Raw genomic sequence first — 24,559 nt, 5'->3', positions numbered from 1 at the left:
CAGGCAGGTTACGAACCCACAGGCTCAGGCAATCCACTCATCTCGGTATCCCAAAGCACTGGGATTACAGGCTGAGCCACCAAGCCCAGCCTCGTCAATTTCTTTACATTTATTTTTTTAGTAGGGATCTCATTCTGTCACCCAGGCTGGAATGCAGTGGCACAATCACAGGTCACAGCAGCTTTGACCTCCTGGCAATCCTTCCACCTCAAACTTCCCAGTAGTTGGGATTACAGACATTTGCCACCACTCCCAGCAAGGTTGGGCATTTTTTGTTGTTGTTTGTCTGTTTGCTTTGTTTGTTTGGTTGGTTGGTTGGTTTTTGCTTGTTTATTTTGGGGGGAATCAGGTCTTGTTATTTTGCCCAGGCTGGCCTCAAACTCCGGGGTTGAGTGATCGTCCTGCTTCGGCCTCCCAAAGTGCTAGGATTTCAGGCATGAACCACCACTCCCAGTCTCTTTCATTAATTGCTATGGTCACCAAGTCACACACATATACATACACAGATATCAGGAAGAAAAGCCCAGGCAGTGACAACACCTGACAACACCAACACAGATCTTAATTACCGTAAAGGTGGTAAAAGAAACTTCACAAACCCCCAGGGTGGTGGGAGATGTTTATTACCATTGGTTTTAATTCATTGTAGAACAAGGCATGTTATCAATGCAACATTCACATAATATGTCATTTGTTTCAAGTAAACATCTCAAGGTCCTCTCCTTGAGCACTGTAATAAAATAGAGTAATTACTGTTCACTCCCATCTGGTTCTTATATTAACTACGTGTAATCAAATTAATTATTGAGTGTTTCATTAGAAAGGAGTGATTGATTGTCCTTCCTAATGAGACATCTTCTCCAATGTGTAAAGCCACAGCAGGCATAATGAGAACATAACAACAGGAACAGCATCCTTTTTCCTCGAAGTGATTCAGTGCTGCCTTCATCATCTGTAACATGCCACTGGAAAATCCCACTGTGAGCCTTGTGGGTGATTCTGGGAGTACTGACTCTGGGAACTGGCTCTCATGATGAGCTCGGACCTATGAGGGATGACAACTAAGTTTGCAAACTTACCATCATGCGCTTCCATTGGCAGCACTGTACAAACAACTTGGTCAGGTTTTATAACCTTGGGATGTTGGTGTCTCACAACTGTGTTCATGTCGATGTGTGGCAATGTCTTGCTGAGTGATGTTCATGATTGTTGTTGCATGTTCTTGTGAGCCATCACAAGAAAGTCAGAGCTAGAATTAGAGCAATGAATAAACATTAAATCTCTTATTAAACTTGGCAAGAGTGAAAGTGAAATCAGGGACATGTTAGTCCAAGTTTATAGGGATAATGTCACGAAGAAAATGGCAGTGAACAAATGGATTAAATGGTTTTCTGAGGGGAGAGAAAGTGTCACCGATGAAGAGAGGTCAAGATGGCCAGTAATGAGCAGAACTGAGGAAAACATTGCAAAAATTTATCAAATTGTGCATTGAAATCATCGGTTAACTATGAGAAGCATAGCAGACCAAATAAGCATTGATAGAGAAGCCATTAGGAAAATCTTAACTGAAAATCTTGGCATGAGAAAGATGTATGCAAAAATGGTCTCAAAGGAACTCTTGTGTCTTGACAATGCACCAGCTCACACAATACCGTCTGTGAGGAAGTTTTTAGCCAGTAAACAAACAACTGTATTGGGACACCCTCCCTACTCACCTGATCTGACTCCCAATTGCTTTTTTCTTTACCTGGCTATAAAGGAAATATTGAAAGGAAGACATTTTGGTGACATTCAAGACATCAAGGGTAATATGACGACAGCTGTGATGGTCATTCCAGAAAAAGAGTTCCAAAATTTCTTTGATGGGTGGACTAGGTGCTGGCATCAGTGCACGGCTTCTCAAGGGGAGTACTTCGAAGGTGGCCATAATGATATTCAGAAATGAGATATGTAGCATTTTTTCTAAAATGGGTCCACAAACTTAATTATCAGAATTTGTAAGTGGATTAATATGGACACAAGAGTTGGAGGGCAGAAACCTAGGACTGGAATCCTGCTAGAGTCCAGAGTGCAAGAGGTCAGTGTGTACCGTAGCTAAAAGAACAAGCTCTGGATTCAGATGGCCTCACCACAATTTATCAGCTGTGCTTCAACAAGTCCTTTCTTTTGAGTCTGAGCTTTCTCATTTGTGATGTGATGAAAAGAGTTCCTACCTTCTGGAGACAAGATAGTTCACAAGAGGTTTTAGCACACTGTCAGGCTCACAGTCCTAAATAAGGGTTAGTCTGGATTAGGATTTTTAAATTTTTTTTTGATTTGTGTGTTGGTTTTTTCATTGTGTGTGTGTGTGTGTGTGTGTGTGTGTGTGTGTGTGTGTGTGTTTAAGTGACCAAGAGGCAAAGCTTGGCTTGAACTCTTAATTCCATCAGGAGAGGGACTGTCTTTGAGAACTTATAGCAGTCTCAGACTGAGCAAGGGGAACACTATCATATTTTTGCCCCTCCTTGAAACAACCAGTATTGAGGTTTCCCTTTGCCCACCAACTTGGACAGCTGGAGAATACAGCTGAGGCAACCTAAGGAATGTTTAATAAACCCAGTATCCCCTTTCTAGAGAGTCTGTGCTTGTAGTTTAGATTTGACTCTAATGCTGGCTCAAGAATGCAGGATGATTCGCCATTACACAATCTGAAAAGGAAAAATGTAGAGCATCATTAACAGTGACCGCTTCTATTCATTAAGGATGTACTAGACATCCTATTCTGAGTGTTATATAAATTGTCACCTTTAATGATTATTTGAGATATGAACCCATTTTACAGATGAGGAAACCAAAGCTCAAAGAAATGCAGTGACTTTCCCAAACTCTAGCTACAAAGTTTGTTTTCTTAAACTGAGGACCCTTTGCAGCCTTTCAGAATACTTTATTTTATTTTTATTTTAAAGATGTGAGGTACAGTTCAGGGTAAGGTATACAAATGGCCATTGTGCAAAGTTTGGGCCTCACTTTGGTCCTCACTTCACCTGGTTTGAGATCAGGTACCCTTATTGATGACATGCACCCTCCCTTCCTCCCCTGGCAGTGTCCCACTACTGCCACAAAATACTTTAAATAAATGATCACAAATGCTTAAAAAATAATAAGCCTTGATCTGAATCAATACAATCTCATGGTACTTCAGGACAGACTTTAGTGTCTATTCTATGTATTTATTTATTTTGCAGTCTGTTTTATTTATTTATCTATTTAGTAGTGATGGAGTCTCACTTTATTACCCAGGCTAGTCTCAAACTCCTGGCCTCAAGTCATCCTTGGCCTTTCAAAACTCTGGGATTGTGGGCATGAGCCATTACACCCATCTAGGACAGACTTCAATTCTGGCTGATCTGTCTCCATGGACTGTGCCAGGTGCTCACTAGTCTATTTCTAGGCAAAGTATTCAGGGATACGAAGTTTCTTAGGTTCCCTCTCCCTGATCTAAAAGAGCAAAGACTTTCCTCAGGTAATACAAAACCAACCGTGCCGTCCTCCTGTATCAGTCAAAACTCTTTCAGTTACTAGGAAAGAAATGTTTAAGTAAGATGAAAACTTTAAGTAAAGCAAAACAAAATGCATTGGCTCTTGAGCCTGAGGAAGCCCAAGGAAGGCTGATTGCAGGCCCAGCAGAGAGACCACCTCAGATGACTGCACCGGGACTTCCCATATGGCCCTCGCTTGGATTCTGCTTTCCTGATTTGCTTCTTACTCAGGTTGACTCTCTTTTCATGGAAGCGCATTGGCCGCCAGAAGCTCCAGGCTCATGACCTCATAGCTTCAAATCCAGTGGGAAGAGAAAAAGTGCTCTTGCTTGTATCTCAAACAATAGACTTATGTGATCTATAGCCAATCCTGATTGCGTGGCAGTATTATACACTCATTCCTGAATCCCTCGCTGTGGCGAAGGGAATGAAATGCTCTGATTGGCCAGACACAGTTCATGTGTTTAGCTGTTATCAAAGGTTACATCAGCACATGGATAGAGAGTTGGGGATGGGCAATAACAGGATGTTATTAACAGAAGGATGCGTGATGGATGCTGAATAGTAAATGTAAATGATCACAGGCATACATGGCTCTAGGTCCTAAAATCTGTCTAGGGACTGAACCCTATATATTCTTAAACTCCAGGCACATGGAATGCTAACAATACATAACATTAGAAATCAGGACAATTTCTACACTCCAAGCCAGATAATCACTGCCAACATGTGAGCAGAAGCCCTATGTTCTGGCGAACATAGAGATGCAAAATCATAGCAAATGAATATTTTCAAAATGAAGATTAACATTTCACTCTAAATCTGAATATTCTTTGCATATAAACTGCTAATTTTAAGGAGAAGAGGTGGATGTAGTGATTCATGCCTGTAATCCCAACACTTTGGAAGGTTGAGGCCAGGAAATCACTTGAAGTATGGATTTAATCAGTTAATATAAAGCACCTTTCACTCAGCAGTTGTTATGCCAGGGTCAGTATCTGTGAATCCAGAGTAATGTAACAAGTGCCAATCATCCATCTCCCCCTACCCCCTTCCCCTACATTCACTTGGTCGTGACCTTGGGAATTCCAGGATTTGAAACAGCAGAGTCAGATAATAGAGACTAAAGGAGGCAGAGGTAAGCAGATAAGTTTTTGGTTTATGCTAAAGAGCTAACAGAGGAGAAAGGTTCTTGTCAGATGGTGCCCATATGGTTTACATATGGTGTACATGGAATTTATGTCAAAGCTACAGCCACAGACAAGGGTGATGTAGAAGGAACGAACCAATCACCTTTCCTGGAGCTGAAATCTGCCAAGAACATGATCTCAGCCAGACACTGAGAAATGAGAGGGGTCTTTGTTGGAGGGAGCTGGCAGAATGGTAAGATGGAATTTGGTTTTGGTCAGATGAAACTGTTAGCACAGCCCAGCCTTGGTTCTCTTGGTTGAGAATGTCATTATATTCCAAAGTAAAGAAAAAGAGATGCAAAATCATAGCAAATGAATATTTTCAAAATGAAGATTAACATTTCACTCTAAATCTGAATATTCTTTGCATATAAACTGCCAATTTTGAGGAGAAGGGGTGGATGTAGTGATTCATGCCAGTAATCCCAACACTCTGGAAGGTTGAGGCCAGGAAATCACTTGAGCCCTGGAGTTTGAGACCAGCCTGAGTGACATAGTGAGACTTCATCTTCATAAAAAATAAAAAATAATAATTAGCTGAGCATGACAGCACATGTGTATAGTCCTAGCTACTTGGGAGGCAGACATGGGAAGAACACCTGAGCCCAGATTGGTCTTGAACTTGTGTCCTCAAGCCATCCTCCCACTTAAGCCTGCTGAGTTGCTGGGATTACTGGTACCCATCTAAACTGCTAATTTAAAATTCACCAAGGATTAAGCAACTCTCCTAAATACAGTCTTTTTGCATCAGGTTTCTTCTTTATGGACAGTCTGGTTGATTGCTAATGTGCATTTCAAATCTAAAATTCAACAACCAGAATTTTCTTAAGAAAGGCAGTTGTCAACCACAGAGGTATCTCAGACTGTATTCAGCATCACCTCATCACCTCCACATTCCCATCCACATCCTTGGGTGATGATAATGATGACATTGGTGGCTGAGATGGCTCAAGTAATTGAGCACCTGCTCTATGCGAGGCATGGACCACAATTATTTCTATTTAACTGATAAAAATTGCAAAGGACAGAGAAAATTAGTAACCTGCAGAAGATCACAGCCAGTAAGTGGCTCCCTCTTCCACACATTTAACGATCATCTGATTTGTGGATATGGTCATTATGGATCTCACTTTTCACACTTTCAACAAGCTAGTTCTTCCATGTAATAACTGTCAGCATCTCATTTGGATATGTCCAGGCAAGCCTTACATGGGTAAAGGCAGGACTTATGGCGAGTTAGGTAATTTTTTTGACAGCATCTTTCTTTGGCCCATCAGAGAACATTCTGCAAATGAATACCTGGAACCAGAGAAGGAGACTTCTAGGGATTCAGACACTCACCCATCATGGGAGTGATCAGGTGTTACACACAGAGTATGGCTCTCTGCATCAAGTCTAGGGTCAAGTCCTGACTGTTACTGAGAATGTGTGTGATTTCTCAGTATTAGTTTCTCTTCTGTAAAAGGGAATGACGTGATGTGAGATTACTATCTAAAACATCTAGCAGCTTTATGTTAGCACGTAGTACATGCTTTATGATGATAGCATCACACTCAGGATGGGGAAGTCTGAGTCTCAAGATGACTAACAAGATGATTGCAGAAGGAATAAAATCTACAGAAGACAGGAAAGGATAAAAGTCAGAGATACTAATTTTATCTCTGCAAGAACTAATCTTGACTGCCCAAATGTGCCACTTTCTCCTTTCTGAAACACAGAATAATTTTATCATTTGTGAGAATGCAGGCTAAAAAGTTTCCCTTGATAGAGGGAAGCCCGTAATCCCAGCACTTTGGGGGGCCAAGGCGAGTGGATTGCCTGAGCCCGCAGGTTTGCAACCAGGCTGGGCAATTTGGTGAGACCTTGCCTCTAAAATAAATCAAAAATTAGCTGGGCGTGGTAGCACGCACCTGTAGTTCCAGCTACTTGGAAGACTGAGGTGGAAGACTCTCTGGAGCCCAGCAGGTTGACTCTAGGATAGCCATGAGCATGCCACTGCACTCCAGCCTAGATGATAGAGTGAGACTGAGACTCCAACTCAAAAAAAAAAAGTTTCCCTTGACAGACTCTCACTTGTAAACAATTGTTCTCAGACTATAACCAGCAGCAGCCCTGCTACTAGAGAGGAAAAGCAGGGTGGGGACAGGCCAGGCAATCTGCCTCTACCATTACTGAAATGATCTCAGAATCGTCACTTCTTGACCTACTAAAAAGCTGATGGTTCATCACACCTCAGGAAAATGGCCTGTACTCCTCCCTGACCCAGCTCGTTAACCTTCTTGATAATATCTGCTTCCCCAACACCAACGTGATTCCTAAAAAACGCTGTTACTCCCTTCAAAAGATGAGCCAAGGAGAAGGTAGAAAGGGTTGGATGTTGGTTCAGTAGTTTATATTTTAGAAGGTACTTAGGTCACACTATGAACATTTGGTCATTTGGTGTTCATCAAGCCTCAGAACTATTGTAGGCTTGATTGCTGACTAATGGCCCAAATGAGCAAGGAGCCAAGGGTGGTTTTATACTCTTACATTTGACTCCACAACATATCTTGGAGAGTAGCCTCATGATACTTGCTGCCTAAAGTCGGCAGTCAGTCACTGTTAGATATAGTTTAAAAATATGTGATGAATCTTCTGAAGTCAAACACAAAAGAGTATATACTGAGGGGGACTCCCAAAAACCCAGAATTGTCTTTTTTGGAGGGGAACACTTGTAGTATAGGCTTTCCCCACCAGGCAAGTGTTCTGGGAACCCATCAGCATCAGTGTACCAGTTAGTGTTGTTGTAAGAGGCTGCGTTCAGCTTCAGTGAATTTTTGGGGGAGATTCTTTCAATACATTTGCCCGTGATGGGTGACTTACATGATGGGTGACTTACACGGACAACATGTGGCAGTGAAATTTTGTTTTCTGTTGAGGAAAAAATGCAGCATAAACGGTTGTTATGCTACAGACAGCTTACAAAGACACTGCTCTGAGTAAAACACAAGTTTATGAATGGTTTTCCCATTTTAAACAAAATGAAATGATTGACGATCAACTTCATTCTGGGCATCCTTCAACAAACTGAAGTGAAGAAAATGTGGTAAGAATTCATCAAGTTATTTTCAAAGACTGCCGTCAGGCTATTAATGAACTTGTGGAGTTGATTGGGGTGACATGCAGTTCCTGTCAGTAAATCTTATTTGAAAATTTGGGCACAAAATGAGCTTCAGCAAAATTCGTGCCTTGCTTGCTCACACCTGAACAGAGACAATCGGTTGGCTGCATGCTGTGCTTTGAAAGAGCAGTTGAAGGTTGACCCTGATTTTTTTCCCAAAGCCATAACCAGAGATGAATCTTGGTACTACAGTTACGACCTCAAAACAAAACAGCAATCTAGCCGAAGGAAAATTGCCACTTCCCCACAACCCAAAAAAGCATGACAAGTGAATTCAAATGTGAAAACAATGATCGTTTGTCTCTTTGATGTGAGAGGGATTATGCACTCAAACTTTGTTCCTGTGGATCAAACGGTCAACCAAAGTTATTATCTGGAAGTTCTGAGAATGTCACGTCATGATTTGCGCAAGAAACATCCCAGGTTGTGGCAAACAGGTGACTGGTTCTTCCACCATGACAATGCAACTGCCCACACTGCACTGAGTGTTCAGCAGTTTTTGATCCAAACTGGCATGACTCCCGTGCCCCCACCCTCCCTCTTGACCTGATCTCACCTTGAGCAACTTTTTTTATTTCCCCAGATGAAAAAAATTCCTCAAAGGGAAACGTTTTGCCACTGTGGAAAAGGTGAAACAAAACAGCAGAAGCACTAAAGAGCATCAAAACTGACATGTTCAAAAACTGTTCTGAGCGGTGGAAAAAGCGTCTTGATAGGTGTGTTGCATCACACGGAGAGTACTTTGAAAGTGACGTTAAGAATAAATACATAGCCGGGCTCGGTGGCTCAGCCTGTAATCCCGCGCCTTTGGGAGGCTGAGGTGAGTGGATTGCCTGAGCCCGCGGGTTCGAGACCCACCTGGGCAGCGAGACCTCATCTCTACGAGAAATCAAGAAATCAGCCGGGTGTGGTAGTGCATGCCTGTAATTCCAGCTACTCGGAAGGCTGAGGCGGAAGGATCGCTGGAGCCCAGCAGGTCGAGGCTGCGGTGGCCGGGAGCGGCCACTGCACTCCAGTCTGGGCGACAGAGTGAGACTCCAACTCAAAAAAAAAAAAAAAAAAGAATAAATACATAATTTTTTAATAAATAAATTCCATTTTGGGGGGATTTCCCCTCATATATACAAAATGATTCAGCTTATATGAAGAAATAACAGTAAAATGAATTTCTAGTGCTAGAGATAAGTCAAAATCGTGGTTACCTTGGCTGGGGGACTTCTGGATGATAGAAAAGTTCTGCTTCTTAATGGGACTCGTGGTTAGTAGGTGTGTTCACTTTGTGAGAAATTTCTAGAACTGTATGCTTATGATTGTCTATGTGTACATTATACGCCAAACCCTCTACCGAGAGGAGGAAGAAGAAGATGAAGAGGAAGAGAAAGAAGAAGAAAAGGAAGGAGGAGGAGAAGGGAAATAAATGACAGAAAGAACAAAAGGAAGTGAATGGAAACTTAAAACAAAAAAAAAAGCAAGCAAAATAATAAGCACCTGAAAATATATTCAACATAATTAAAATCACAATGAGATATCACTACAAACCTATCAGAAGAGCTAAAATAAGAAGCTATGATAATGCCAAAGAATGGCAAGGATGTGGAGAAACTGGGTCTCTCACACATTGCAGGTGTGAATGTAAAATGGCACAGCTACTCTGGGAAAGGGTTTTTGCAGTATTCACCATATGACTCAGCAATCACACTCTTGGTCATTTATTCCAGAGAAATGAAAACTTTTGTTCACACAAACACCTGTACTTGAATGTTCATAGTAACTTTGTTCATAGTAGCAAAATACAATGCAAACATCCTTCAACGGATGAACGAACGTTGAACAAACTCAAGTCTATCCATACAACGGAGTATTGCTCAACAATAGAAAGGAACGAATGACTGACACATGCAACAATCTCAATACAACTCAGGGGTATTATGCCTAGTGAAAAAAAGGTCTCAAGGGTTACAATTGCAACGATTCCATTTATAGAACAGTAAAAACTAAATAAGATCTGCATTCTGGTACCAACATGCCTTCAGGAACCTCAACACATCCTGTGATTTGTTTTATCCAGTAGAATGAGGCAGAAATTGCGCTGTGACTATTCTGTGCATAGGCTTTAAGAATGCTTGGAAACTTCTGCTCTTGCACTTTTGGATGCCCTTAGAAAGTAGTAAGTAGAGATCATAGGGAGAGAAGAGCCCAGACATTATAGTATCCCAGTCAACTCTTCAGGAGACCCCAGAACCAGCACTGCCTGATCACAACCATGAGAGACTCCAATGAAGGAAACTGCCCAGTTGAGCCCATTCAACCTGCAGAATCATGAGGGAGAACAAAATGGTGGTTGTTTTAAACCATGACATTTTGGGATGATTTGTTAGGCAGCAATAGATAACTAAAATCAGCAGGAATAATCAAATAATTTGAGAGATTCAGAATTTAATCAGTTAAGTAACTGCCAGAACTCATTACTTTCAACAACTCAACTCAAAACAACTTTCCTAAATTGAAAGCCAAACCAAAAGCGATTTTTTGAGACTGGAATCAAATACAATTCTCTTGGGCTGTCGAAGTCTGTTGCTTAATTTATTTTAGGTTCAGGCTTATTTTCATTGCTTATTTGCAAATAGTTAAATGTCACCAGTAAGCAATACCTCACATAGGAATAGCCTTCAAGAGGCTTCAAAGCTTTCCATGCTTTAAAAAATGTCCTTAAAATGAAAGTATGAGATAGTTGATTTAATGCACATTTTAGAGACAAGCTGAGAGAACTCCCTGGCAGGCAAGGAGCTGGAAACACTGGTTTCCTGACTGCCCCAGCACATGCCCTCTGTATCCTGCTGGGTTCTACCTGGCTACGCTCCAATGACTCCCCAGGAGGAAGAGATGCCAAACTCCTGACACATGGTGCTTGAGAATACCATGGTATGTTTCCACTCACGGGTTTCACTGCATTTTCTCCACTGGATATTTTAGCAAGCTGAAAATGTGACTCCTCAGTGATGAGAACACAAAGTCCATATGATTAGGGCATGGCAATAATGCTGGAACTTTTATCTAATTATCTGTATGTCCTCTTCCAGGACATTAAATGTCTTATCAATTTTTATAATTTTTATATTTATCCTTTCGTGAAAGTCAGTGGTCTTAGAAGAAAGTGGCAAAGGATGTTGATAAGTCCTTCAGAATGATTATATGGTAACTCCTGCTGGGTTGATAAAAGTCTGTTTCTCAGAAAAATGGAACTTGGGCTTATTATAAAACATCAATCATCTCAGATTATGGTGACGATATAGATATTTATACTCTTAGTTTTTACTTCCATGCTTTGTGTTGATCCTCCCTATCAGGCTGTTTAAAATGACTTAAGGAATCCATCTGTAAGCTTTTAAGTGAAAAAAATCAAAGTAGAGTGAGGATATTGTCTTAGATCACTTTACGAATCAGAGCATACTTTTAAAAATCATTTAGTCTCTCCTGTGTTAAGAACAAACTCCTGGTGCTGGATAAGTCACTTTACTTCCACGAGACAGAAGTGCAGTTATGCAGCTGTTGGGGGTAGGGCGGAGAATCTCCTGAGCCCCCATGAAGAAAGATCAGGGGGCCTTATCCCCGGCTGTCTAATCTTATAAAGAGCTCATGGAAATTGGGTGGACACAGAGCGCAATTCTCTATCCTTGAACATTTTCCAAAGCACAGATGTTTTTCTCTTAACTGGAATGCTGGCTGACTTGTCCATCTCCTTTTTCAGTGCTCAGCAGACAGTACGTTTTCCAAGTGGCTTGCCCCCCGTAACGTGGGGCAGATGTTCATTGCTAGGTGGAAAACACGTATTTGACTAGACAGGAATGAATCAATATTGCACAAAAATGATCCCATTTTTGGAATTTCCCTGAGATAAAAATGTCTTTTTGGACCATTGCTGTGCTAGACTCTGGTGTGGCCAGGTGCCCTTTGTGCTATGGCTGTCACCATGTTTCCTGGCTTTGGCCCCCGCCCCCACCTTGGGGAGGTGAATCTTCACTTTCTCTCTCTTTCTCTAATTATCTTTTAAATAAACTACATTTTCTAATCTAAAAAAAAAAATGTGTTTATGGCTCTGGGCATACATAAGTGACCGTGAGGGCGCTTTGTAAAACAGGAAACAAATTTTCAATACTTTGTGATGATGGTGACATAGTATTATAAGCATCTAAGGATTTATCTGTTGTATCATTTTGGAAACAAAAAGTTATCTTATTTTTCTGGTCAGTGTCTCAGTGTTATCTTTAGGGGGTTTCTATAAAGTTTTTATCTGAATTGCAGAAAATAAAATTATTTCAGAACTAGGATGAAACTTTATCTGCCATAAACAGCACTGAGTACTAAAATCTGCTATGAGTTTAACAAATTGCATAGATGTTTTATGCCCAGAAATGCAATATATCAAGTAAAATACTGCAAAGTTCAGCTAATTTAGATAATTCAAGTGTGGAAATGCAAGACTAGTTACAGTTTTAAATATTTTAATTTCCATTAACATACCTATTGAATTCATTTTATTGGAATATTTTAATTTCCATCTTTATTGGAATATTTTATTGGAATATTTTAATTTCCATCTTTATTGGAATATTTTAATTTCCATCTTCCAGTTGAATAGCACTTAATTTTTTACTACAAACATTTCATCATATGGATAAACACATTTTTCATACATTGATCATGTTTGTTAAGGTTGGTATGCTAAACACACACTCTAATCAAGTATCATATACTTACATAAGTATCTTGTATGTAAATATACTCTAATCAAGTATCTCAAGGACAAATTGAAATTCTCAGTAAAAATCCACCTGACCTATACAGACCACAAAAAGCTCTATTTTAAGCCTTTGAGAAGGGAGTGGAACTCCATCAGAACCTTTAAGCTTTGCATGTGTGTGCATGTGTGTGTGTGTTTTAAATGTATTCACATGGTGAGAAAAAAAGAACTTTTCAGAAAATAATGAATGAGACACTGTTATATAAGACCAAAAAAGGCAATATTTCTGTAGTACTGAAGTTCATGACACATGCTTTATTTTAAAGTAATTTTCAGTTGTATATGAAAGGTCTGATAAAAAGATAAACACAAGACTATTTTTTAACTTACCTCCTCAAACATTTTGAGCCTCCAAACCTGGAAAATAATGTTGAAATTTGAAATGCATGCCATGCCTGCTCTGGGGAGCACAATGACGAACTGTTGCTTTTGTCCTGCCAAGTGCACATAGGGCGCTGGTGATCCGCTCACAAAAGCCTGCTATGTGGGAGGGGCACGCCGAACCACAGGAGTCAATGTTCAAAGTCATCATTAATTGTGAGCACCTTGAATTGACGTTCCACGAGAGACAGAAATCTGAGCCACAAGATGCTCCCAAATAGAAGTCATTTAAAAACTTTGAAAAATGCCTTTGTATCAAATTATACCCAGATCTTTAGAGAACAGGCCAGATCTCTGTTGTGATTTAAATACTGTCTGAAATGTCACTACTTTAAAAACCTCTTCAGCAGCAAACTGCCCACTCTTTTCTGAGTCAATGATGTTTCTAGAATTGTCTTTAACCATACCATCTTTAAATGAAAATAAGGTTTTATGGATATTCTGGCTGTGGCACCTAGTAGTTTTGTGACCTCAGGCAAATTCCTTAATTTCTCCTGCCTTAGTTTTCTCATCTATAAGATGGCTAATGTGTCTGGCAGAGAATAACTACTCTATGCTAGTTGTCAACATTAGGATTATTATCCACTTATCCTGTCTACTCATAATTTTTGCAGAGAAGCCATCAGCATAAGTTAATAAAATCAATTCTAAAACAATTCTTTGTTTTTCAAAATATAAAGAAATACCATTTTATAAAAAGGTTCATAAGACCCCCAATTACTATTATCTTGGCTCCCGATGATCTAAGCACATCAGAATTCTTTCCAGTACGCACACTCTGCGCCACACTGAATTCATACATAAGGAGAGTCCTGTGGTATTAGAAAGGAACTTGCTAATCACAGCTTTGTAACTGATCCTTCTAAGGCATACTTTTCAGGCACAAGATTGTAAGGAGATGGGTCCCCTCCAGAAGATGCTGAGAAATGGTAGCAAACAGGATTCCCGAACCAAGTGTCATGGCTCACACTGGTACAGTAATCCTAGTACTTTAGGAGGCCAATGCAAGAGGATTGCTTGAACCCAGGAGTTCAAGACCAGCCTGGGCAACATAGCAAGACCTTGTCTCTGCCAGAAATAGAAAAATTAGCTGGGTGAGGTGGTTTGCTCCTATAGTCCCGCTAACTCAGGAGGCTGAGGTGGAAGGATAGCCTGAGCCCAGGAGGTTGAGGCTGCAGTGAGCTGTGAATGTGCCACCAGCCTGGGTGACAGAGTGAGATGCCAACAACAATAAAAAGATTCCCTGCTTCAGTTCACTGTCTTTCCTCTGTGAGATTAAGCGTTGCTCCCTAGCCCCTTACACATTTGATTGCTAACCTGCAGGCACAACCCTATGTATGATTCAATGTACCCAGACAGATTTAAGTTTCTCCTTCGCTAGGTCTTCTCTCCAGCTGGTCCTGTCTACAGCTAGAGATGAACACAAAGCACCTACCAACTGTCCAGGCCCTCCATTTTCCATTCCTCTGCTCTTTCTCCCCCTGGTACAGAACAGCATACATCAAGTCAGTAGGTCACACACAATCACACGCTCAGTCTTCCCACGTGGGGAAAACAACTGGCTGAGGAAGGCTGCTGAATGCCATTCATAAGCCACTCAGCAAGGTGATGAAGCTTGAGGGGTCATTTCTGCAGTCATGTGCTATTGCTATAACAAATAGTGATCACGTATTTGGCTCTAGGAAGTAAGAATAGAACCTTAGTTTAAATCTTAATCTCAGGATTTAATATCAAATACTCTTTGTCTTTGCTGTTTGTCTTAGCCAAGCAAATGAGTATCCCAGAGAACAAACCACCTTCTCCAGATGTAATGAGTTAGAGCAGATCACAACTTCCGATATTTTTAGTTATGGAACTTTTCCTGGTAAATTATTATTTTAATGTCAATATTCTGGGAGGCAGGCAAATTTAAGGCAAGAGAGTACACTAAATCACAGACACAGCAACAATGTAAATATTTAGTGCTGGTGGTTGGGTCTATTTCCTAGATGATACAGTTGGCCAACAGATTTTCATTTCTTTTTTACAAAATAGGTAAATGCCTACTTTATCATTCACACACAAATAATTACATAGAAATAGCACACAAACTGTCTGGAATGTAAATATTCTTTGGTTTACTCATCAAAGTAACAAATAACAAAATAACAAAAACCTTATCAGTTAAATTAAAAAAGTGACATTCTTTATTCATTTATCAAACCTTCTTAAACATCGAAATGCACTCATTTTTATGCTCATGTTCTTTAGCAATAGACTTTCTTCCCTTTGGCCCCTCATTCCTCTAAATTAAGTTATTTTATGGGTTCATCTCTAACATGAAGATTGTTTTATCTTTCTTAATGCTACTTACTTTTATTGTTCCAATGTCAAGGCCAATCTAGATTTTTTTTATCTCTTACATGTGAAACAGATATAAAAAATGGAGATTTCATGAGTATATTCTCAAGCTAACACAAACGTTAAGCTCTAAGCAAGCATTTCAAGGCAACGTGCCATTAGATTTTTGAAAATCTAGGTATCACCATTGGTACTTAAAAGCAAGACTTACTTCCAGAAGCATATTCTTATATTGGACATTATTCATAACATCTAATATTGTTCATTTCCACAGTACTGATTTCAGATAAGCAGTTTCTATCTTTCTGAGGGTTTAGTTTGAGTGCCTCAGACTTAATTCTTGAATGTCAATGATGCAATCTTTAACAAAACAATCAAAGGTAGACTTGAAAATGGAATTGTTTCAAAATGAACAATGACAGCAAGAGAAAGTTCTTGGCTTTTAAAAAAGAGGTACATATACATAACAAGAAATAAAAGTGAATCAAATACACAATTTTGTACATGTTGAACTATCCAATATGCCAACAACACAACTGTCCTTAAAAAAAAAAAAACTTAAGGTCTGGAGCCACACATATTTTTCTCTGTATAACTCTACATCTGCATTATTCAACCATACATCTTTCCCACGATCTGTTACCTGTTAGGAAGCTTTTAACCAGAATTTTTGGTAATATGCTTTTTTCCCCCAAATAAAACAAGCCTCATAAAAGCACTATCATTAATGTCTGACAATTGAATTGGGCAAAGTCTTTCTGAAATATGTGTAATCTTTAGAAAATTCTTTCTTCCTTCATAAATCAGCAGCGCCCCACCTTCAAATAATCATGATCAGTCACAATCTTAATTCAACATTCTCATATGTTTTCTTCATCCAACATTTTGTTGATACCATCACAAAGTTTTTGTAAGTGGGGTTTAAAATTTCCAAAGGGATTGTACAAGGCAGCCAAAAACTCACAATCTGAAAAGTGATCAAAGACATTATTAACCCGTCCATGTGACTTGGCGGTGAGGTGACGCTGGATGATTTGGTGAAGCATCTCTCTGCATTCATTTAACAGCCTGGATAACACATTCCGGTCAAAGGTGTAATCCACCTGATGGAAACTGACCACGGTCATAGCAAGTTGATGAACTTTCTTCTTAAATTTCTCCATCAGTGCTAGCTCATCTTGATTAAACTGGTTATTCCTGTAAAGAATGGCCAGCTTGATGACCGTCTTGATGAGGTTCTTGATGATCTTTTCTGCCTCCTTCTTGTTCTGGGTGTACTCCCTGGTCACTCTGTAGAGCTCGTCCAGCACCTCGCTGCTTGTGTCATCTATTAAGGTGGTGGCGATGGATTTGGACACCATTTTACCCAATATTTTCTTTTGTGCCTGAACGGCCAGGTTTTTGGAATTAAAGACATCTGTGGCCACTGAAAAAAAAAGGGGGGGGGGGAGAAGATCAGTAAATATCAGCAAGAGAAACAAACTAAAACCAGATATTAGGGAGTACTTCCCCCCCACCATTTGTGGTTTGCCTTCCATCTCTTTCCAACAGACTAACATTAATCTCTGTTTAGAAAAGAATTTTTAAAATTTAAAGAATTTTTTTTAAAAAGCTTTTTTCTATATTTCTGGGCATTAGGTTCTCATTTGTGGAATTAATGGGTTGATATATATACTCTTTAAGGTCTTTGGCAACTAAAATATATATATACCTTCTGTTATATAGTTAATACTTAACTTAGAAGTTAAAAGTGAAGGCTTTTTTTAGAAGAGTTTTTTCCTGATTATAAAAATAGTACGCCTCATGAAATAGTAAGTTTTTATGCACTATTTCCCTATTTTAACTTTAGAAATATATTAAAAATACAAAATCAATTCTGCACCCGTCCTCTGGGCAACAGCAACCAGGGGCAATTTAAAGAAATCCATTGAAATGCAAGAGGGATAAATGGCAAAATCATAATATGGAGCAAAATGGCAAGCTGATAGAAGCAAATCACAAGGAGAGCCCTGTTTTACTTTATTATTATTATTTTTTTGAGTTGGAGTCTCACTCTGCCACCCAGGCTGGAGTGCAGTGGCACACTCACGGCCACCCCAGCGTCGACCTGCTGGGCTCAGATGATCCTTCCACCTCAGCTTTCCAAGTAGCCAGAACTACGGCATGCACTACCGCACCCAGTTAATTTTTTTTTTTTTTTAATTGTAGAGACGAAGTCTCACCAAGTTGCCTGGGCTAGTCTCGAACCCTGCAGGCTCGGGCAATCCACTCACCTCAGCCTCCCAAAGTGCTGGGATTACAGGCTTAGCAACCGAGAGAACCCTGTTTTATAATCCAGTTGCAAAAAGTAAATTTCCCAAGACATTGTCCAGCACCCACCAGTTTGGTCACCCCAACCACCATGAATTTCAACTCCCAGAAGTTGAGTGCTGGGAAGAAACACTCCTTGGAGGAAATCGTCACTTGCTATTTCTGATGAATAATCATTGTTTTCTTTAAATTTTCATACATTTTGAAACAATAACCATACTTCATGAGCTAATGAAACGTGCCACGTGAAAAATATACTTTGAAAAGCTGATGCTTAGAGTTTACTTTTGGAATTATTATAACTTTTAATTAGATGTTTAAAATACACATAATAATGGTTGCATGTATTAAATATTAAAGAGACACTATATGTAATGCAGGAGCTTAGGGCTGGCCAGTGGAAAATGCTCAATAAATGTTTATTTATAAAGCCAAGTTCAGTTTTTTGGGTTTTTTTCCCCTACTACAATTTCCCCTACTCTGTGCATGTTGCAATCTGACAAGCTTCTCTCCTACAACTGCTTCTCCCTCTTCTCCCATGGCTCCAGAATTGCAGCTCCCTGGAGTCTACTCCTTCTTTGGGTCTAGGAGCAGCTGTTATCTCTGTGTATGCTAGTGTTTAAGCCTAGACCTGGGTGTTGGAAGGCAGTCATTTAATAAAGGTAATAAAAACAAAAAGCTTAAAGATACAGATATGCAGGGCATCAATGATAATATAAAATTATTTATAGCCTGGACAGGATATCATCATTAGGAAGCAACAAGGCAGCTGGTCCCAAATCCAGGCTGGGAGAACATCTAAGAAGGGTGACTCCATCAATGTGGAACGGCCACGTTGGATTTGAAACTGAGGCCAAAAAAAGCTACATTAGATTTGAAATTTGGGCCAAAATAGCTCCTGATTTATGGTATAGGTAGCTGCAGCGTGTCACAGCCTGGGAAACACTGAGCTCTCACCCCTATAAAAAATACAAAAATTAGCCAGGTGTGATGACACCTATAGTCACCAACTACTTGGGAGGCTGAGGTAGAAGGACTGCTTGAGCCCAGGCGGTTGTAGTCCTGTAGTGCCAACTACTTGGGAGGCTGAGGTAGAAGGATTGCTTGCGCCCAGGAGGTTGAGGCTGCGGTGAGCTGGGATTGCATCACTGCACTCCAATCTAAGAGACAGAGTGAGACCCTGTCTCAAAAAATAATAACAAATAAAATAAATATACAGTGCTATACATACACTGAAAGTATGTCTTGATTGAATTAGAAATGGTGCCCTCACAAATGCTCATATTTAAACTTCTAAAACATGAACTGAAACTGCAGAAGAAGAACTGAAATGTATTTTGAAAAAGAAAAGTAAAAATATGTGAGAAACAGCCAACTTTATACAGAAAAGTTTCAAGCTTTTTTATGTTTTCATCATTTAAGCAATAGTCTGTTTCTATTCCCATTCTTTGGTGATTTGCAAAAAAAGTGTAAAGATTAATTCACACTAGAGAACTAATATTTTTAAAAGACACACATGTAGTTAACAGTACCCTATTAAGATCAGGGATCATCTTTCATTTCAGAACCCCTGATGTAAACCTGATTTATAGAGGAAGGGACAGCCAACCATTTTCAGATAAACAGCAAATAATTAGAGTTTTGGCAATTTGTTTTATATAATGTTGAAAAGCTATTCTGTTTTTAATGTTTTAGAATGTGGTATAGTCTACAAACATCCCATGTGGGATTTAATACAATGTCTATTAGTTGGACACACTTCATATAGTGAAATACTGAAACAAGAGGGAAAGGTTTCACGATTCCTCTGTGCTCCTTTATCCAAAGCTGAACTTTCAAGTTTTCAACTCTTCTCAGCTCCCTTTCTTATTAAATCTCTATATCCCATTTAGTATCAAACATAAAGAGAAAACAAAAACTCTATGGTGCAGCACTTTAACTTCCTGCAAGAGAGAGGGTAAAAGACAAATCTACTGCTAACTAAGCAAGATTGTGCCCCATTTACTGGTAACCAAGTCTGAACCAAGACAGAAGTTGATCTCTGAAGCTTTCATATTTATCCTACAGGAACTTCAAACTCTGCTCCAGAAACACAGCAGCTGTGTCACACTTTCCTTTTATTCTTTGGATTATTCCAGTGCAGTCATCTTTTAAAGTGAGGATGAAGCACTTTCTCCCCCTCCACCAGAAAGACATGCATGAGTAGATTTATTTTCCAGCATTACAGAAGGCTTTTTCAGAGCCAAATGGGGTTGTGGCTGAGAGTTGCTGGCCAGGGGTGTGTGGTCTGTGCTCACGGAACATGTTTTTTTCCCTTGCAAATTAACTGCTGTTAGCCATTCCTGTTCAGGCTCATTTGTCAGTTCCATATCCTCTACCAGATCCCTGACACGTCTGGTGTATCTCAGAGCTGGTTCCTGGACCAAGTTTTTTTTTGTCTCCTTCAGTCTATCTTCACCCTTGTGTAATCTCATCCACTCCCACGGCTTCAGATACCACCCATTTGCCAATGACTCCCACAGTTATAACTCAGCCTTGACCTCTTTTCCGGACTCATTTTGCAAATGCATTCAAGATTTTTGTTTTCCTTGGCTATTTCACAGGCATCTCAAATCCACCATGTCTAAAACCGAATCCCTGACTTTCTCCTGACTCCCTCTACGTGCTCCTCTTCTTCACCATCTCAGTAGCGTCCCTTCCAGGTTTTTGCTCAAGTCAGAGACCTGTGTATCATCTACCAATCATTCTCTCCCTTACTCAGCCCGTTATCAAGTCCTGTCTCCACAAACACCAGCTTAATTCAAGCCCCTCTCTATCTCTTTTCACATAGTAGCCGGAGTTTTAAGAAATACAATTAGGCAAGGATCTGACTAACGACTCACGACTCTTTATTATCTGCTTTTTCTCAGTGGATTTTTTCCAGTAGTTAAAATGCTCTGGGAAATGCACTAGACTTTCCAAGTATAAAGAGCAGATGCCTATTTTATGAAACTCCATAGCAAATAATTGCAATAATAAAATCCATGACAAGTAATTTGTAGGTTACATCCTTGAAGTGTTTGCAAACAGACATGTGTTTGTTGATTTAAATATTTAGCAAGTCAATAACAAGTGTTATTGTAATAGCAAGTGTTGATTACTTAGTCCTTGTATCAAGTTCTGCACAAGTTGCTGTGTGTATGTTTGTGGGGGAGTGTAATATAAAAAAAAAAAAACTATAAGGCATCAGAAACCTCTAAAAACACAAACAAAAAGAAGTGTAATTAGAAAACGATGCTCCACTTAAGTTCTTTACTAACTATCATACTGCCTTGTTTCTGAAATCCTTATTATTTGTCTACATTTTGACTGTCTGCCTCTCCCTGCTAGGGGACCTAAGCTCTGACAGCAGAGAGTATATCATGTTCACTGTCCCCACTGGGCGTAAAAGGCTGCCTGGCACAGACTCAGAAGTCAGTTTCTCTATCTTATCACTATACTTCTGAGTCTATGAAAACATGATGGCCTACAAAGCAAGAGTAGAGAAACAGGTATTTGTTTTACCTCACTAAATATGTAATTTCCTTCCAAGTGCACTCCAGAGTATGGTTTCCCTTACTGTCATCACTCAGTTCTTTTAAAGAGGAAAGATTTATTGTGCACAATGAAAAAACACCCAAGGACAATAGTACAAATATTTAGAGTAAAAGTGAGGTGCAGTAGTTCTGACTTGAACTGCAGTGGAAGATTCAACGCAGATCCACCTCTACGTCTGGCTGGATCTCTGTTTAAAGCATATGACAACTGATAAAGGACTTTGGCAAAGTCTCAGGATTTAAAATAAATGTGCAAAAGATAGTCTCATTTCTTTACACCAACAATAAACAAACAGAAACCCAAATAAAAAGCACAATCCCATTCACAATAGCCACACAAAAAATGAAATACCTTGGCATCTTTCTAACCAGAGACGTGAAAGAACTTTACAATGAAAACTACAAAATATTGCTCAAAGAAATCAAAGATAACACAAAAAAATGGAAAAATATGCTCAAATTAGAAGAATCAACATTCTTAAGATGTCCATCCTACCCAAGGCAATCTATAGATTTAATGCAATATCCATTAAATTACCAGCAGCAGCATTCTCAGACCTGGAAATGACAATATAGGAATTCATATGGAAACATAAATGACCATGAATAGCCAAAACAATCCACAGCAAAATAAAATAAAATAAAAATAGCAGGAGGTATCACACTCCCAGACTTTAAACTTTATTATAAAGCTACAATAATCAAAACAGCCTGGTATTGGTTCAAGAACAGGCATATAGACCAATGGAACAGGATAGAGATTCCAGAGGTAAAACCTCAATTTCTCAAACAACTCATCTTCAACAAAGCCTTCACCAACAACCACTGGGAAGAGGAGAACCTATTCATTACATGGTGCTGGAAAAACTGGCTGACCACACGCAGAAGATTCAAACAAGACCCCTACCTATCACCATACACAAAAATCAACTCTAAATGGATCAAAGACCTAAACACAAAACCTCAAAGTATTAAGAACCTTAGAAAATTCAGGAGACGCCATGATGGAAATTGGAATTGGCAATCAATTCCTGATCAAAACTCCAAGTGCCCAGGCCATAAGAGGTAAGATAGACAAGTGGGACCTCATCAAACTGACAAGCTTCTGCCAAGCAAGAGAAACCATCAAGAGAGCAGGGAGACAGCCCAAAGACTGGGAAAAAATATTTGCTAACTGTATGTCTGACAAAGGCCTAACATCTAGGATCTACAAGGAACTCAAATGCGCCAAAAAGAAAAAACAAACAGCCACATTATAAAGTGGGCAAAAGATATGCATAGACACTTAAAAGAAGACATATGAGCAGCCAACAGATATATGAAAAAATGCTCAGCCTCACTAGTCATCAAAGAAATGCAAATGAAAATCACACTGAGATACCACCTAACTCTAGTCAGGATGGCCATCATCAATAACTCAAAAAACAACAGATGCTGAGGCGAATGCAGAGAAAAGGGAACACTTCTACACTGTTGGTGGGAGTGTAAACTAGTAAAGCCTTTTGTGGAAAACAGTGTGGCAATTCCTAAGAGATCTAAAAATCAACCTCCCATATGACCCCCAACTCCCCTACTGAGAATATACCCAGAGGAACTCAAATCACTCTATGAAAAAGATACCTGCACACGTATGTTTACTGCAGCATTGTTCACAATAGCAAGAACATGGAGCCAACTGTGCTGCCCGTAGAAAGAGGACTGGATTAAACAAATGTGGTACATATACATGATGGAATATTATACAGCCATAAAGGACAAAATGATGAACTTCACAGCAACTGGATGGTCTATAATACTGAGCGATCTATTATAGAAATAAAGAGCTGAGTATCACATATTCTCACTCATAAGCAGACCTTGAACAATTATCATAATACTATAAAAAAAAGTAATAGGAAACTGCTGGGTGGTGGGGGATGCGGGATTGGCAATACTGGGAATCTGCGTGGCGTGGGTGGCACACCTTGTCAACAAGGGTACCTACATAATGAACGTTTGTATACCTAGCCCTGAACTGTACCCTACATCTTTAAAATAAAAAATAAAAATAAAAAAATAATGAAAAAGTGGCATTTTAAATAAACAAGTAAATAAATAAATAAAGCATGTGGCGAGGGAATGGACCAAAGGCATGCCCTGAGAAGCATAAGATGCTCACTGGAGATGTTCCCCATGGAGAGAGTGCTGAAAGTACTGATTCAATGTTTCAGCTATAAAGATGAATTCACTTATGTTCAGGAATCGACACTAATAAAAAAGATGCTGTATATCAAAAACATAGAAAGAATTACCACTACATTAAAACTACTGAAGACTTTTCTAGAAATAGGGTGTGAATGTTATTTTATACCTACTTATTGTACCTTCCTCCTTCTCTGTCTCTACATCTCCTCCCTTGGCCATTTCAGCAATGTTTGCTGTAAAACAAACTAATATTTTGGGAATCTTGCCTTTAGTATCAACAATAAGGTTAGAGATAAATACTGATGGTAAAAATACACTGACCCAGGTATGCTCTGAAGGAAAAAATGAAAAGTCTTCTAAAAATATTAGCTAATAAAAAATGACAGGCCAGGCATGGTGGCTCAAGCCTGTAATTCCAGCACTTTGGGAGGTCAAGGTGAGCAAATTGCCTAAGCCTATGGTTCAAGAACAGCCTGGGCAACTTGGCGAGACCTCATCTCTACAATAAAAATAAAAAAACTAGCTGGGCATGGTAGCATGTGCCTGTAGTTCCAGCTACTTGGAAGGCTGAGGCGGAAGGATCGCCTCAGCCCAGCAGGTTGATGCTGGGGTGGCTGTGAGCATGTCACTACACTCCAGCTTGGGTGATAGTGTGAAATGCCAACTTAAAAAAAAAAAAAAAAGATAGTTTTCTGAAAATTACCAAAAAGTCCCTTAAGAATTTTCTAATATTTGGAGCTCTTAAACGGTGATGATAACAGAAACATGATATTGCAAATTTCTGCATAGTTAAAATATGATCCAGGGGACCCGATATTACGAAATATGGAAAAGAAAATAGTTTGAAAAGTATATCTGGCTGTTGTTTGTTAATATTTTCTTTAAGCAAATACATAAAGCCTATTCTTTTGCATCTGAATAACTCCAAATCTAATGGGATTTGGTAAAAAATCAACTTTGGTGATGAGACAAAGGCCAGAACAAACCAAGAACACTGTCATAAGAAGTCAGAAGGTAGCCAGGCTCGGTGGCTCAGCCTGTTATCCTGCGCCTTTGGGAGGCTGAGGTGAGTGGATTGCCTGAGCCCGCGGGTTCGAGAC

The 24,559-nt window shown here is 39.6% G+C and overlaps 1 protein-coding gene across 3 annotated transcripts in view; it reads right to left on the bottom strand.

Moving 5' to 3' along the window:
• Nucleotides 1-14,988: 14,988 nt before the first annotated feature.
• The window catches only part of TNFAIP8 (TNF alpha induced protein 8), a 71,018-nt gene continuing 61,447 nt past the window's right edge, over nt 14,989-24,559 (bottom strand). For all 3 annotated transcript variants that reach the window (XM_008072111.2, XM_021705958.1, XM_008072110.2), the window contains exon 2: nt 14,989-16,816. In XM_008072111.2, the coding sequence (XP_008070302.1) occupies nt 16,251-16,816 (566 nt within the window). In that variant the 3' untranslated portion in view covers nt 14,989-16,250. The remainder of the gene's footprint in view (nt 16,817-24,559) is intronic.

This window comes from Carlito syrichta, unplaced genomic scaffold, assembly GCF_000164805.1.
Source record: "Carlito syrichta isolate Samal-C Ts95f unplaced genomic scaffold, Tarsius_syrichta-2.0.1 Scaffold314854, whole genome shotgun sequence".
Lineage (NCBI taxonomy): Eukaryota > Metazoa > Chordata > Mammalia > Primates > Tarsiidae > Carlito > Carlito syrichta.
Note: the sequence above shows the minus strand (reverse complement) of the source record. Positions and strands in the feature narration are given on the sequence as shown.